Consider the following 15,868-nt stretch of genomic DNA (forward strand, 5'->3'; position numbering starts at 1 on the left):
TTGGCACCAGGATAGGTGAAAAATTAGTTTTTCTAGGAGGCATGGTGCACTACCAGGCCAGTCAAACCCCTAAGGTGGGCTGCCAGATGTGCCCCACGAAAGAAGGGTCCACTATTTTAATTTTGGTGGAATTAGGAATTCTGGGACAAGGTTATGTCCACTTCCTACAGGAAGTGGTCTTATAGGGGGTGTAGTGACCCCAAGGGTAAGTAGCCCTTTGGCTACTACCCTTCACTCCCCTTAATGCCACTAAATTGAGTATTTAGGTGGCCCCTTGACACCAAGAACTGAGAATCATATGATTGAAGAAAGAAGAGGACAACGAAGAACCGAAGAAGCAAGAACTGTAGACTGCTGGTAGACTTTGTCGCCAAACCCTGCCTGCTTACCAGCTTGACAGTTGCGATAACCCAACTTGTCCTGCAACTGTGCAGCCTCCCAAAGCCTAGGAGGGCTCCCAGCACTTTGCCAAGCAATCAGCATCTCACATGAAATGGAGGAGCTACTTCCTTGGAGCTTGCAGGCACTGACCACAATGTCCGGTTCACCAACGTGCTGTTCACCGGATCTACCGACACAGCAGCCACCCAGTAAAAGACCATTGTGCTTCAAAAGGTCAGATCCATCTCCCCACCAAGTGAGAAGATGTCAGGACCAACCAGAGTGGCCCTGCAGCAATACCCAGGGACCCGACCCCTTGCAACAACAAAGCTTGTTCGAGTCTGATGCAGGCTCCAACATCACAGAGACTGAGTAGCCAACAAGGGGCATCAGCATCGCAGAGGCCAGGACTGAGAGTGGCCCAGCTATCCTGATTTGCCCCCTTTGCAGGTCTTACTGAGAACCTTGAGTGCCTTTGGCGTACGGGCACCAGCCGACCAAAACCCTCTGCAGAAGAGCTCCCCGGCCTGGGTCCACAGCAACTGATGGTTCTCCCCTTCTCCCAGGACTCCCATGAAGCAAGCCCCTCGTTGAGAGCTCTCGGACTTCTACCCAAGTCCCCCTCTGCAGTCTGGTTCTAGCTGCCCCCTCTTCTCCTACAGTGTAGCGTGCAAGACTACCAACCCGTCCAGCACCTCTGCACCCAGACACTCCAGGGCTGGTAAACTTGAACTGCTAGTGGTACTTTGGACCTTTGCCCCCTAGCACCTTACGTCCTAAGGGGGACCACTGAGAACTGTTTGCAAATAAACATATGCAGTATGTGCCTTTTTCTCCCCAGGAAAGCATTACCATGTAAAAACGCATTTAAGTGACATTATTATTTACCTGCCAAAATTGCTATTACGAAAATTACTTACTCACTTACAAAGTTGGTGTTAAAATAAATATAAAAATACTTTATTGACTCTGATTGTGTGCTCAAAAAATGCCTTGTCGAGGGGAGGAGCCAAGCTCGACAACGAGATGGCCGCATGTTAGCTCGGCTCCGCCGTCCTACCTGCCTAAATTCGAATATCCTGTCGCTCATCCTGCCCAAAACGGACAACAACTTATATGCAAAGCTCTGCAGCCACTTACCATCCATCCTGGTGGGTCCGGTGCTCAGTGGATCCGCAGCGGCGTCCTCCCGGAAAGTGCGGCCTCTCCGGGGTTGAGACCGGGGCCTCGCCCTTAGCGAGTTGCCGGCGAGACGGTGTCAGCGGCGGCCTCGGGTGGAGGATTGGGGCCGGCCGGAAGATGCCGATGTGCGAAGAGCCCGGAGGCAAATGAACGTCCCTGGGATTACCGTCCGGTACTCCAGAGGTGGTGTGCGGCAAGTTGTGGGTTGGGGACGCCGTGTTTGGTGGCTCCCCCCTTTGTTGCTGTCCGGCCGTACCGGACTCCTTCGCTCGGTGGCGGAGAGTGATCCTAGCGGAGCGGTGTCACGGCGGATCCCCCTCTTTTGGTGGTCATCATTTTAGCGCCGTGTGTGCTGCTTGTGCGCTTGAGGGGGATCCCGCCGGGGCTCTACTGGTGAGATCACCCCTGGAGATGATTCCGAAGAGACGGCGCAATTGTCGCAAAATGGCGGCTGTTGCCATGTCCTGTGTAAAGTCCCGGGATGCCGATTCCTTGCCCTTGTGCTCCACTTGGGCCTGCACTGGTGAGCTCGAACCCACGATTGGCGACGTCCTGCAAGCGTTGAAGAATTGGAAATCGACCATGGCCCAGGACTCTTGTGTGCAGGACGATGTACTGGCCGCCATTGCTCCCGGGTCGTCCCTTGAGGATGCGGATGGTCCCGGGGTGGTCGTTGCTTGTTTCCCGCTTTCTGGTTGGGGTAGCGATGATCCGATACGTGTGCTGGTGGAACCGCTGGTGATCATTGACACTGGTATACACGGCTGTCGTGAACAGTTCCTGCTTTGCCATCGGGAGAGGAGGTCCCATTTGCTGCTTCCATTGATCGTCCAGCAACTTTTCCACGGCCTTTTCTCATCGCCATGTCCTATGCCCACTGGATCGATGCACATCGTGATGTTGGCTAAGAAAGGACTAGGATGAGCCTGGTTCTTACTTCGGAGGACTACTAATCGGTGAACGTGCCTGGGATTACCGTCCGGTACTCCAGAGGTGGTGTGCGGCAAGTTGTGGGTTGGGGACGCCGTGTTTGGTGGCTCCCCCCTTTGTTGCTGTCCGGCCGTACCGGACTCCTTCGCTCGGTGGCGGAGAGTGATCCTAGCGGAGCGGTGTCACGGCGGATCCCCCTCTTTTGGTGGTCATCATTTTAGCGCCGTGGGTGCTGCTTGTGCGCTTGAGGGGGATCCCGCCGGGGCTCTACTGGTGAGCTCACCCCTGGAGATGATTCCGAAGAGACGGCGCAATTCGAACCCACGATTGGCGACGTCCTGCAAGCGTTGAAGAATTGGAAATCGACCATGGCCCAGGACTCTTGTGTGCAGGACGATGTACTGGCCGCCATTGCTCCCGGGTCGTCCCTTGAGGACGCGGATGGGCCCGGGGTGGTCGTTGCTTGTTCCCCGCTTTCTGGTTGGGGTAGCGATGATCCGATACGTGTGCTGGTGGAACCGCTGGTGATCATTGACACTGGTATACACGGCTGTCGTGAACAGTTCCTGCTTTGCCATCGGGAGATGAGGTCCCATTTGCTGCTTCCATTGATCGTCCAGCAACTTTTCCATGGCCTTTTCTCATCGCCATGTCCTATGCCCACTGGATCGATGCACATTGTGACGTTGGCTAAGAAAGGACTAGGATGAGCCCGGTTCTTACTTCGGAGGACTACTAATCGGTGAATGGAGGTATGGACTGCCCCAAATTGTGATACTTTGTTGATTCCTTCATATTTACGTATAACTGAACACTTGCCAGTTTCGTTTTGGGCCACGCTCATGGCGTGTGTGGGCGGGGGGCGGGGGCCGCGCCATTCGCTACACGGTTCCTCTCCCCAGGCTTTCCTTTTTTCTCTTTTTCTTTTCCTTTTCTCTATATTATCTTATTCTATATTTCGGGTTCATAATTAGGGCGACAGGCACGCTGCTGGGGGGGGTAGGCCGTAGCCTTCTGCAGGGGTGCAGGGTGGGACGGGTGGATTAGGGTCTATTAGATAGTTCTTTGTTTCTATGGCTCTTTTGTGTCCTTTTCTTGGATCTCCACGACTGTGCGTAATCCCGCGGGGTGAGTTACTGGGAGGGGAGGAATAGGTATTATATGTAATATGGTACCCATGGCTCTGTTTATCCTGACTTAATCGCTCCGCCCCCAAGCACGTTCGCTATTTGTATTATTGATCGCCACTACCACCGTGGGGCGGGTACAGTAACGTGGAGTCCCCCTACTTCCTTTTCTCTTTAGTACTTTTGTTTTCTTATTTATTGGGTTGGGTTGTATAATGATTGCAACTTATCTGTTTCCCTGATGGTTTTTATTACTGCGGAAACGCTGTTCAGTTTGTCTCTGGGTACATGTGGTCGGGCGTGGATACTACCAATGAGGAACTGTAAGCGAACCTATGTTTTGCATGCTCTGGACCTTTCTGATTATTGCTTTTTGGCTGTACTGCAATGAAACAGTTGGTTTGTTCCCCGCCACGTACACCAGGTTGCTACCTATACAACTGATCCTTTATTCTTTAATATATAAAAATTAACCTCCTTTGATCCTATGTCGAGTGGTTCCAGTTAGTTAATATCATTGACTTGCAGCGTTAGGTAATACCGTCTACCCACTCCGTGCCTTTAATTGATAATGGTGCTTTCCAGTTTTGTTCCGTGGCCGGCCCCCGGGTTGTAGGCCCGTATTTGTACGCATCCATTTCCTCAAATAAAGGTTTTCACAAATTTAAAAAAAAAAAAAAAAGAAATGCCTTGTCACTACCCTCTGATGAGCCTAAACTGCTCGCCCAAGCTACCACAAAAGAGAGCATTTGGGGTTATTAATGTAAGCTCTGTAAGCCAATAAGGGTCGTCTGTACTTTCTACATAGTATGCCTCATTTTGGTATACTACATAAAAAGACAGCTTCCTACAAAGTCCAGAGTAAAATGTTGCGCCTTTACATACGCATTTAGCCAATAAAGTCAGGTTTATTATTTTCTGTGGAAGGGCGCATTGAGACTTGACGGTATCTTTTTTTTCAAATCCTGTCATAGAGTTCTGAAAGGTGGTTTTGCCATCATGACCCATCTCTGTTTACTAGTATGACAAAACTTTTACTGGCACCTCATTAAAAAAAAAATAGAAGCTTTTTGTAATGCAACCAAACTCACTGCTGCATGGCTGAATGTTACAATGGGTGGCTGGCATTTTCTCTATTTCTACCGAAAGGACAAACTGACCCTATTAGGTATCAGGTGTTTTCCTGGGAGATTGGAAGGGTAGGGGCGGTTTTTGCAGCAGTTTTAAAAGCACCTGCTGCAGAGTTGCTCGTATATCCAGCAGTTTTCAGGTAACAATAAAAGTGTTAAAATTATTCTGGTGAAAATGGTAGCAAAAAGGAACATTGCCAGACTCTGGGGCAGTCCGGATCCACCTAAACTAACAGATTGGCATAGCGATATGGACTGGTGTATGCTACAGGAAAAGACTGTGTATGTGGCGAGGGGGTGTCCCCGAAAATGGGTGGAAGTATGGTCCAACTGGAACGATTACAGGGGGGGTATCTGCGAGCCTCCGCCTACCACGCAGGCGCGCGCAGAAGATCTGTAAGAATCCTAACGGCCTTGTGGTTCCAGGTGCTTAGAGCTGGGAAGTACAATTGCATCGCCTGTGCAGAGGTGAACTTACCGTGCTCGACGAGATGACCGTGTGGGGGGGTGGGGGGTTTGTTCGATTGTTGGGGTTCATTTTACGATATTCTTGAAACGTACGCTCATGTTTATGGCTATAAAAAATGGAAAATCAGACCTACACTATCCTTCTCTGAACAGTGTGACACCTGCACTTTACCACGCCGCCGTGCCCCCGGGATGACGGCTTTGGGCTGTGTAATATCTGAAGCAATGCACGTGTTACGTACTGCGTGGCCAGCCCGAGGGGTTGTAGGCTGGAATCTGTGTACCATGGACGATCAAAATAAAGGTCTTAAAAAAAATTAAAAATAAAAATTATTCTGGTGATTAATGTACCTGCTGGAGCAAGATGGGAGTTTTGTCTAGTGGCAGTTTTAACTCATCGACAGTAGAGCAGAGTTGTAATCTGCCTGCTGCAAAGAACTGTACCATGCCTATCAAAGAATAGTATTTATGTGCATAGCTCAGTGGGTTACTGCTTTTGTCATAGAGATTCTTTTGTTACTCTGCCGCTCATAAATTACAGTCTTAATCTAGCACAGTGAGCAATGAACTGTCATCAAAATCTGCATGGAAACTGCATGGTACAGTTTAGAAAGTTATGTTTTTATCGATCTTTCCTTATTCTGATGTTGCTAACAAAGGTGTGTTTGGGTAGAAATATATTCATATTATTAATGTCAACTGTAACCAGTTGTTAGGTGATTAATCCTGAGTTTGTGCTTCTTCAGACCAAGCCCCCTGAAAATGCCTACTAGTGTGGATGACATGGGAATCCTACACCTTGTAGTCGCCTTTGCCTTACATAACATTTGCTATACACTGATTTACACAAATATGAATAATTGTCTCTGTATGTGTATGATGTAAAGCGCCTGGACACCCTACACTGGTATGAGAGGTGCTATAAAACAAATGAAATACATGTGAGAGAGGGGCTATGGATACGTACTGTCGGAGGGTGATAGTGAGGGAATCACTGAAGAGCCCCAATTAAGATTGTCATATCCTGGTGCACAATAAAGTCACCATTTGCTTTAAAAGCTAATAAAATTGAATGTAAAATGACAAATGGGTTGTAGAATGCACCATTTTTTCTCAAATTTTCTTGAGAGGGAGAGCCCCCCTTTGTAGTGGTCAGGACCACATTTGCCAGAGGTGCTTTGGGTTCCTAGTCCGGCCCTACTCTACCGTCTTCAAAATATCAATTTTGTAAGCATAGAAATATATCACACGGGATCATTGCTTAAATGCCAGGTCATTGTGAATATGAAGGCTACACACATTTTATTCCCAACAAAGAGAAAAAAACAGCCTTAAAAATACAACAAGACAGAGTTTTCATTGAAAGGAAATGGTCTGGCTCTAAACAGGAGGTATAAACAGTGCTCATTTCTAGCCCATTTATTTCTGGCGTGTTTGCAGGAGATCGATACTTCTCGGCCAGCAGGAGGAAAGAGAGGACAGTGGAATTAAATCCTTCTAAGCTTTATGGCAGTAACTGCCATTTGTGCAGCAGGTGCAGTGGCACCGGGGCCCGGGCCCAGGGGTGTACATTGAACCGAAATAAATACTGTAATGAACCGAAATAAATACTGTATTTTACTATCACTACGGTCCTCTAAGGGGTCGTTTTCCTTGCTCGCCCTAGGGACCTTGGTATCTTTGTAAAAAAAAAAGCACTGCTCTCTGTCTTGTCCTCAATAACTATCTTTCAGGGAAAATTGATGTTCTGATAGATGACAGTAAATAAGTTGCAGAAAGGGCAAAAGGTCAGAACATACATGACATTCACCTTGTTGAGCGCCTGCACCAGAGCCTTGCACTCCTCTCGCGTTTTCAGGGAGTTCACACTCCCCTCGTTGGCCACCCGGACATTTTGTAAAGGCATGGCGATCCGCGTCGTTGTCTGCGTGGGCCCGCTGGGCAGAGGGTGCGCTCGCGCCGGTTACATGTTCGCCTCTACGATCCAAGCATCCCGCACTTTCAGATGTCAAAGGAAGCGGGCGGGAGGTCCAGCCCCGCCTCCTCTTCCGAGTCGGTGCAGAGCACAGCCATGCAGGGCACAGACCCGATCACACGCCGAAATGCAAGGTGTTTGTCACTTGTTACACCGCCAGAATCCGTTTGTGTGCAAGGAACAGCACGAGGATTTAGAGCACAACTAGAGAGGCGCAGAGAGCTGCCACAATGGACATCGTTTGCTAATCCAAGGGATTAGAACGGGACCTCAAGGTGAGGAAAACGATCTAATCTCATTATCCAGCGCTCTGATCCGTGCAATTCAAAAGCCCTTGCTGGAGGAGCCGTTTACACCGAGAAATGCTTTCGTTTACTGTTACAAAGGCCGGCCCAGAGCCACCGTGTGGTCCATTTATCTCCTTGGATGATGGCAGTAAACAAGCGGAATAAAGCAAGTTTATGATGTACACAGAAGGAGTATTGTACATATGCAAGAAGCTTCAACAGCAGAGTTTCCCTATTCTTGTAGCTGACTGCGGGGTCAAAGGTCACAGGACCTTCAGCTCTGCTTGTTTCACTGTGAGCGATCCGCTGCGATCTCTGGAGCAGGGGACTCGTCTCAAGTATCCCGTGACAGGTGCTCTAGACGTTTTTGTCGAGTGCTTTTAGGCTTATAGAAGTATGTTATTTTTTTTAAACATAGGTAACCTGACCACCTGTCATATCCAGAGCCTAATTTGTAAAAAAAATAAGTGTTGGGGCCCAAATTGTTGCTCAGCAGTTCGCAGCAGACGCTGTCCAATGCCATTGATGGTGAATACCAAAGCTGCATAGTCTTGATTCCAGCTGATACGTTTTTACCCATCACCAGACACTCCCTGCTTCTTTACCTCATGCATGAGGGTGTTCTTTCACCCATGCTTTCTTTGTCACTGTTTTTCCATCTTTCTTTTTGTGTGTGTTTTTCTCTCTCTTGATCTGGGTAAAAGTCTGATGAGAAAAAATAAGTGCTCGTCCTCAAAAATGAGTGTTGGTTGCCCCCACCTAGAACCACTCCTCAAATTAAGCACCGTAGCCGATCACCAAATAGGTATTTTTCTGGAACGTCCAGTGTACAGACGATATCTTAGCACTTAATATTCTGATATACAAGCCGCCTGACCATGACATGTCTAATGGCTGGGGGAGGATAAACAAAATACCGCATAGTTGCAAGATATGGAAGAGAAGGAGATACATTATCTGGCGTCTACAGAATATGCATTTCCTTAGATCCGAATGCGAATATAGTGACCCAGTGCATTACCGTGTGGTGTTCAGAAGGACCAAGGCAGCCAAGACTGGAGGCCTGCAGCTGCTACCAACCCAACCTACAGTGCTTCTGTGAGCAACATGGACCCTAGCATGTGGAACAACATATGGCTTTAACTGACCCTGCACATAAGAACTCCCTGAGAGTGACACTGACTCCAGAAGGAGGGGCAGTGTGCCTCCACCCCTAATCAGGGCCGGCTCTAGGCATGTGCAAGCTGCGCACCTGCACAGGGCCACCAAACCCCAGGGGCCACCACGTCAATATATATCCTTAATATATTAATCCTCTGAGGATGGATACATATTTGCGTGGTGGCCCCTGGCAGGGATTTGGCGGCCTCCGGCTCTGTTCCACTTCTAAACTCCCTGACCCCCTCCCCTCTTTACTGGCCTGCGCGCTCCGCCCCGCCCAGACCCCCTCTTCCGGGCCCCCTACCTACGCTCCCTGCCCAGGGCCACCATGAGCCTAGAGCCGGCCCTGCCCTAATGCTGTGCTTGTGTACATCTGTGTGCAACTTCAACCCTAGTAGGAAGGCCTTGGAACATCTGCGCCTATGTCTGCATCTGTGACTGCCTGCAGGACATTTCAAAACCAGTGGATTGCGTGCCCTGGCACTTGCTACTGCACATGTGATCTCTGCAAGCGACCTTAACCCCCAACATAAGGGCCCTTAGACTTAGCTGTTGCACTTGTGACCCCATCCGAGAGCAGTGCTGAGCCTGGCCATGAAGGCCCATGTGCGTCGTTAGCCAATTTTAGACCACCAACCTCAAGAACTGCAACCACTGATTCCAATAAACATGCGAGGAAGAAAGAAAGGCCTTTACTGGCAAAGACAGTGCCTAGGCAGTGCATTCATCCAGTCCGCAAAGCCATTACAAGGACTATAAGCCTGCTCCACCATCACAACTAACCCCCAGATTCATCATGCTCCTCTTTTGCGAGTCCTTAATAGCGATTATTAACGAATCGCTATTAAAGACTCGCAAAACGGGACGCATGTAGAAATCGCAAAATTTATAGGGATTTCTACATTTTCCTTATTTGCGATTCGCTAATCGCGAATCGCAAATAAGGAATGACTCCCCATTCATTCCTATGGGCCAAAGGCCAAAGGCCCATAGGAATGAATGGGGAGTCAATCCTTATTTGCGATTAGCAATTAGCGAATTGCAAATAAGAAAGCGATTTCAAGGGTGCCAGGGTGTCCAAAGGACACCCTGTAGCACCCCTGAAATGGTGATTCACACTGGTGTTGCGCACACACACGTCCAAAGGACATGTGTGTGTGTAACATCCAACTTAGAAAAATGCACCTAAGTGCCTTTTTCTAAGTTTTCGCTATTTACCACGAAGTCAGACTTCGCGGTAAATAGCGTCCAAAAATTGCAAATTCGCAATTCTAAAATGGTTCATGAATTGCTTTTAAGGAATCTCAAATAAAGATTCCTTAAATGCAATTCCTCGCAATTTAGCGATTTCAGATTTTGCGAATATTGCATTTGGGTTGATGAATCTCAAATGCAATAAAATCGCTCACAAAGGGCCAGATTCGCAGAATCTGGCCCTTTGCGAGCCGGTTTTACCTTCATGAATCTGTCTGTAAGTGAGGTATCATGTGTGACTGTGTTACAATACCTCGATATAGCACTTTGGTTGCAGTATTCACACTTTCCCTTTGCAACTATATTGTTGCTTTACATTTATGAATGCCATGAAAGGTTCAAAGATAGTTATAGAGTAACTGAAAATGCCCGTAACATATCCCAAAGTACTAAACATATTTCCTTAATGTAAATGCAGTCTTTGTCTTAACCTCATGGGTGCTGCTGACGAGCTCATCACCACCCCCTTTTCTGAATCAGCTGGTCCTGAGGCACAGTGGAGCTGCACTCATAATGAGCTGAGCTCGTCACGGCCGTTGGGACGTTCGCACGCGGGGCTAAAAACGGGTGTGGCCGTGACGAGCTCAGCTCGTCATGAGTGCAGCTCCGCTGTGCCTCATGACGAGCTGAGCTCGTCACCAGCACGGCGGCGCTGCGCGCGGCCCCCCTCCCCCCCACACAGCGGGGGTAAACACCCCGCAGCGAAGGGGTTAAGGAACAACATTGCTTGCTTCACTTATTGTCAATGATACTTGTGATAGGTGAATGAAACATCCTAAATCAGACCAGGCCCCAGGAGTGACTTTTCAGTGTTTGCCCTTGATACCCCCTGGAGATCCTTTGCAGTGATCAGCTGTATTACTTGGCTCATGTGGTTCCAAGGACAATGCCAATACCTGTGAGAAGGATTGCCTGATTGCCCTTAAGCCTCAAAGGCTCTAAAGAACTGGCCTCCTACATTAATTCATAAAAAAAAAAAATCAAATTATAACAATTTGGAGAGTTTAAGCTGTTGATGAATGTCCATCAGTAATTTTCCTGTTAGAGGTGAGCTCTGATGTCAGCAAGGGAGTAGTCAGAACAATAAAATATTCTCGCTTCGACCCTAACTCTGATGACACCAAGAAGGTGTAGCAAATGAGCCAACCCTCCCCAGAAGAGCGCCCTTGTCTCTTCCATCCAAGCATCTTTCATTCTACCTTTCATCCTTTCACCCTTCCATCCGCCCGCTGATATCCACCCTTTCACCTTTACATTCTGTCATCCATTCATTAATTCTTTCTCTGATCATTCAACCTTTCCCCATTCCTTGCATCGGCCATTCCATCCACTCATTCCATACGCATAGACATCATGTATGTCAATCTACCCATACATCTTTCCTTGACTTTCCAATCCATCAATAAAGCCACCCATCCATCCACACTCTAAGAATCTGCCATCCTTTCACCTGTCCATCCACCTATCCTTCCACTCATCCTTTCAACCATTGATGCTTGTACCCACTCATTCATCCACCCACTCATCCATCAATCCATCCTATCACCCATTTTACCTTTCTTGCATCCTTCCTTCAAAGCAGTATTCCTTCCTTCTTTCCCTTTTCTATCTACCCATCATCTTTCAATCTTTCTTGTTCTCCTATGCTCTCAGATTGAGGCTGGTGTTCCTGTATAGCGATAATTAAGGGCTTTTTTTCAGACAGTTTCAGGCAGAAGATGCCCATGTAGAACACCAGCCCCGCTGTGGCTGCTAAAAACGTTCCCTGCAGTTGGAGGACTTGTTTTGTTTTCCCTCCTTGTGGCACATTCATGAGCCCTATGCGTGCTTCCCTTGTCTGCTTTCAACAACAGAGGCGTCCTCATGCTTGGCACCTCCTCTGTATCACTGCTGTCTAGTGTGTCCAGGCTTCTCTCGTGTACTACCTTATAACTCGCCAATTCCTCAAAAATTGGATCCCCCTCCATTTTTTTTCTTTAAGACACACTCATGAACACGCCAATCCACTTAACTCCTTCAGTCCCGTCCATGACAGAGGAGGCCATGGACTGTGTCGTGTCTTTATCTTCGAAGCACGACAGGAGTCAGCTGATTCTTTCAGGTACTTTATTAATCTTGGTTACAGTACACAATCGCACATCTTGTCTCCTGCCCAGTTCCTGGCTGACTGCCTGCTCCCCCACCTCTTGTCCGAAAGTGGTGTCCGGTTCCTTGCCCCTCCCGCCAGTCGGGGTCAAGGGTCCTAGTGCCCTGGGTCCAGGTCACAACAGACTCTGTAGCATCATCACCTTCTATGTTTGAGAGCTGAGTCCCCACCCTTCCTTCCACAAGAATAGGAAGACCTACAACCCAGCAATACCTGAGCAATTCACTCAGTTGACTTGCCGTGCCTTCTGCGAACCCTCCTGCTGAGCGAGGAGGCTGAAAGCGGACTCCGAGTACCCACAGCAAGTCAGCTTCAATTGCCGTCACTGCAACAGGGCAGATCTTCCTTGGCATTCAGCTCCTGACCTTTTACCCAGCCTTAGGGGCTTCCTCAAAGGCAGGGTACAGCTGCACAGTCAACAATGGGACATGTTCTGACTGCGTTCAAGAAGTGCATCCAATTGGAAATTTTTTGCATCCCAAGGGGCACTCTGAAAGTAGACAATCTTTTGTTCAAATCATAGAAAAAGTTCCATAAACACGATTGATGTGGTTACATTCAATTCATTCCATCTTATTTTGGTTTATAACTCATCTTTTCATTTTGCATATTTGCTTGTGTTATTGTCACACATTATTAATATTGGCTCCAATGCATTTTGGGCCACTGCCCTTCATCTGGGAGCATATTGAAATTATGAGTTCGTACTCTCTGAGTGTTGAAATATGAAAAGGATGTAATGAATCTGGCGTGAATTCTGTATGGTTCCGTAGCTCGGTGTTCTGCGCCAAGATCACCCACACAACAACAAAATCAAAACAGACATTCCCAGGAAAGGAGATGGGGTTCTAGAGAGGGCTAACTTATAGCATGGAACTCTGCGGTGACATCCAATATCCTTACATTCTGTTGTAAGAAGTACTTGATCTCATATTTGAGGATAGTTAAAAGTGAAATTATTGGCTCGTTTTGGCATCCCCTGGAATACCATATGTTACTGCATTAATACTTGTGCTGAATGTTGATATCAATGGGGTATTGTCTTCTCTTTGCTTGAGCTATTTTCACCATTGTCTCACTTTCCCTTTGCTTGCCCCATTCACAACCAGTGACCAAATCTCTATGGGCCTGATTCACAAAGGGCTTCCGCACATGTGGCGGAGGCCCTGCACTTGTGGTGGAGGTCCTGCACTCGTGGTGAAGGTCCTGCATTCTTGGCAGAGGCCCCTGCACTCGTGGCAGGGGCCCTGCATGCGTGGTGGAGGCCCCACACTCGTGGCTGAGGCCCTGCACTTGTGGCGGAGGCCCCGCACACGTGCCGGAGGTCCTGCATTTGTGGCGGAGGCCCCTGCAATCGTGGCAGAGGCCCACACTTGTGGAGGAGGCCCCACACTCATGACGGAGGCCCCACACTCGTGGCGGAGGCCTTGCACTCATGGAGGAGGCCCTGCACTTGGCTGAACCTCTGCAATGAAAAACTGCAATGCAGAGGTCCTGTCATGAGTGTGGGGGCCCCCACCAAGACTGTGTGGCCTCCCGCCATGAATGGGGACCCCAACCACGACTGCGGGGCCTCTGCCACGAGTGCAGGCCCCCGCCAAGACTGCAAGGCCTATGTATTTTCAAGGAAAAGAATACATGCTCAGCATGAGACTTTCTGTGAGAGGGGATCTTGGACTGTTTCTGTGCTTGTTCTCTTCTATTAGCTGTTTGGGGTGTGAGCAGCAACATGCCTGTCAACACCATTTTGTTTTGAACACGCTATCTCGTCTGTCTCTGTCCTCACTCATATATCTTTCAGTCATTATAGAAGAACTATCCAGCCTCATTCAAGTCACATATATCCTCTTAGCCATTCCTTCAAGAGAGAACTATTCATACGTCTCCTATGGTGCTTCATCAGGGATATGGTCCATTCACCCTGTAAAAAGAGAAGGGTCCAGCCTGTATATTCCTTCACTGTCCATCAAGGTCTTTTCGCCTTAATGGGCTGCCTTCTTACAGAGACGTTTTAAGGCATGGGCAAAGTGGTCTCTGGACCAGGACCCCAGCCTTTCAGGGGCCCTCAGATAGAAACAGCTCTATTCTGCAGTCTTGCCCTGATGACTATGATTCATTCTTAAACAGATTTTTTTAAATACCATTTTCCTTCACTTTATTTTTGATGTGGTTGTTGTGTGAGTCTATTATAGACATTGCGTTGTGTTCATGTTTCATGCAACATCCATAAAAAATATATTTGAGAACAAAACAGGACCTAACATCTGAGAAATGGGAGGGTCCCATAGGTTATTTGCAGTAATATTAGCGAGGTACTGCTGTTTACAATATTGAAAACATACATCACTCTCCCTGAATATTAGATGTAAAACTGATCCAGCGGCGTACCAACAACAGATACTCTACTACCATATACTCACCGGGGCCCATAAACTCACACACAGTTTAAGTAAACCGCTGGACTGGTTTATAAGTTTCTTCACAATGTTTAGGATTAGTCTAAAATACCTTTACTAACCCTTCACGGTTCAAAAACTTCTTTCTACTGGTCAATGGACCATTAGTTGAACTAGTTAGTGGTGATAATTAACATAATACTAGCTTTTCTATACTTCGAAGTAAATAAGCACAGACTCAGTAAAGTTTTACATCTTTATCTAAATTAAATGCATGTGAACCACTTCAAAAATACAGTTCTGTCACCATCACTAAAAGGAAATTGATTAATCATCAAAACACATACTTCCGAGTCATGCAATGACTTTATGCTCAGAAAGGGAGAGGACAGAGAGAAAAGAACATCTGAATATACACAAAATTATAGTTAACAAGAATGGTGTGAAGACCAACCCCCTGGCAAAAGGGCTGGTAAGGGTCCCCTGGGAAAAACCAGGCAACAAAGACTTCAGGACAGGATTAAGGACAGGATAGTTGACCTCTCTAGAATACCAATGATTGAGCTGCACCCCTCGCTGACCCTCTCTTCCTCCTCGTGATTCTTTCGCGATCTTCTTATCTAACCCAATTAAATTAGGATAGAAAGTTCTGCTTCAGGTTCTGCATTCGTCTTCTTCATCAGCATCACACAGCACCTCTCACAGCATCAGCATCCACGACTCACAGCCTCTGTTTCTCCCGATCTAACTAATTAACTAAAGCTACCTCAATTATACCTTTCGATCTTCATGTACCACCCATTAAAGTTTCAATATCGTAAAAATACACGCAATCTACTTGGTCAGGCAAGGGGAAAGATCCTCACATCATGCTTACATGTCATTTAATTCAGTTAAACCATTGTTTGCAAACCCATCCCCTTAATTTTTATTCAAAATTGTATTCCCATCCACTACATGTATCCATTTTGAAAAATTAATGACACTATGATGAATAGAACATCTCTTTGCTGAACTCTGCACCATCCATTCCCAGGCTTGTAGCACTTAAATTTGGCTTCCATTCAACGCCTTACTCATGGCCTTCATACCTTCACTCAGTGAGCATGCGCAGGCATCGCGTCACTTCATTCAGTCCGGTTATGCAGGAGAGGCCCAAATACGAACTAGTGATAAAGTCAAAAGACAGAGTTTACTTTTACAAATAAAACAGTTTCACTGTATACCACCCACCTTTACTCTATTCCCCTTTACTTACAATACTTTCCCTGCATTAGCATTGGTAAAATAGCTCAGTTTCGTTTCAGCCAAGCAGATGCCATGCATGTGAGTCTTCAAGACTCCATTTTAGTGTCTTCTGCTCCTGCGCAAGAATTTTCCTCCAAGCATTAGCTCTTCATACTGCGTAGATACAGTTGACTCATGCACATT

General features: G+C 47.4%; 1 protein-coding gene across 1 annotated transcript in view; it reads right to left on the reverse strand.

Annotated features, from left to right (window-relative positions):
- LOC147722562 (regulator of G protein signaling 9-binding protein B-like) overlaps positions 1-7,275 on the reverse strand; it is a 131,393-nt gene extending 124,118 nt beyond the window's left edge. Inside the window, exon 1 of the mRNA XM_086965099.1 lies at positions 7,029-7,275. Coding sequence (XP_086821225.1) covers positions 7,029-7,124 — 96 coding nt within the window. The 5' untranslated portion in view covers positions 7,125-7,275. The remainder of the gene's footprint in view (positions 1-7,028) is intronic.
- Between the last annotated feature and the right edge of the window lie 8,593 nt (positions 7,276-15,868).

Source organism: Lissotriton vulgaris, chromosome 4_1 (genome assembly GCF_964263255.1).
Source record: "Lissotriton vulgaris chromosome 4_1, aLisVul1.2, whole genome shotgun sequence".
NCBI lineage: Eukaryota > Metazoa > Chordata > Amphibia > Caudata > Salamandridae > Lissotriton > Lissotriton vulgaris.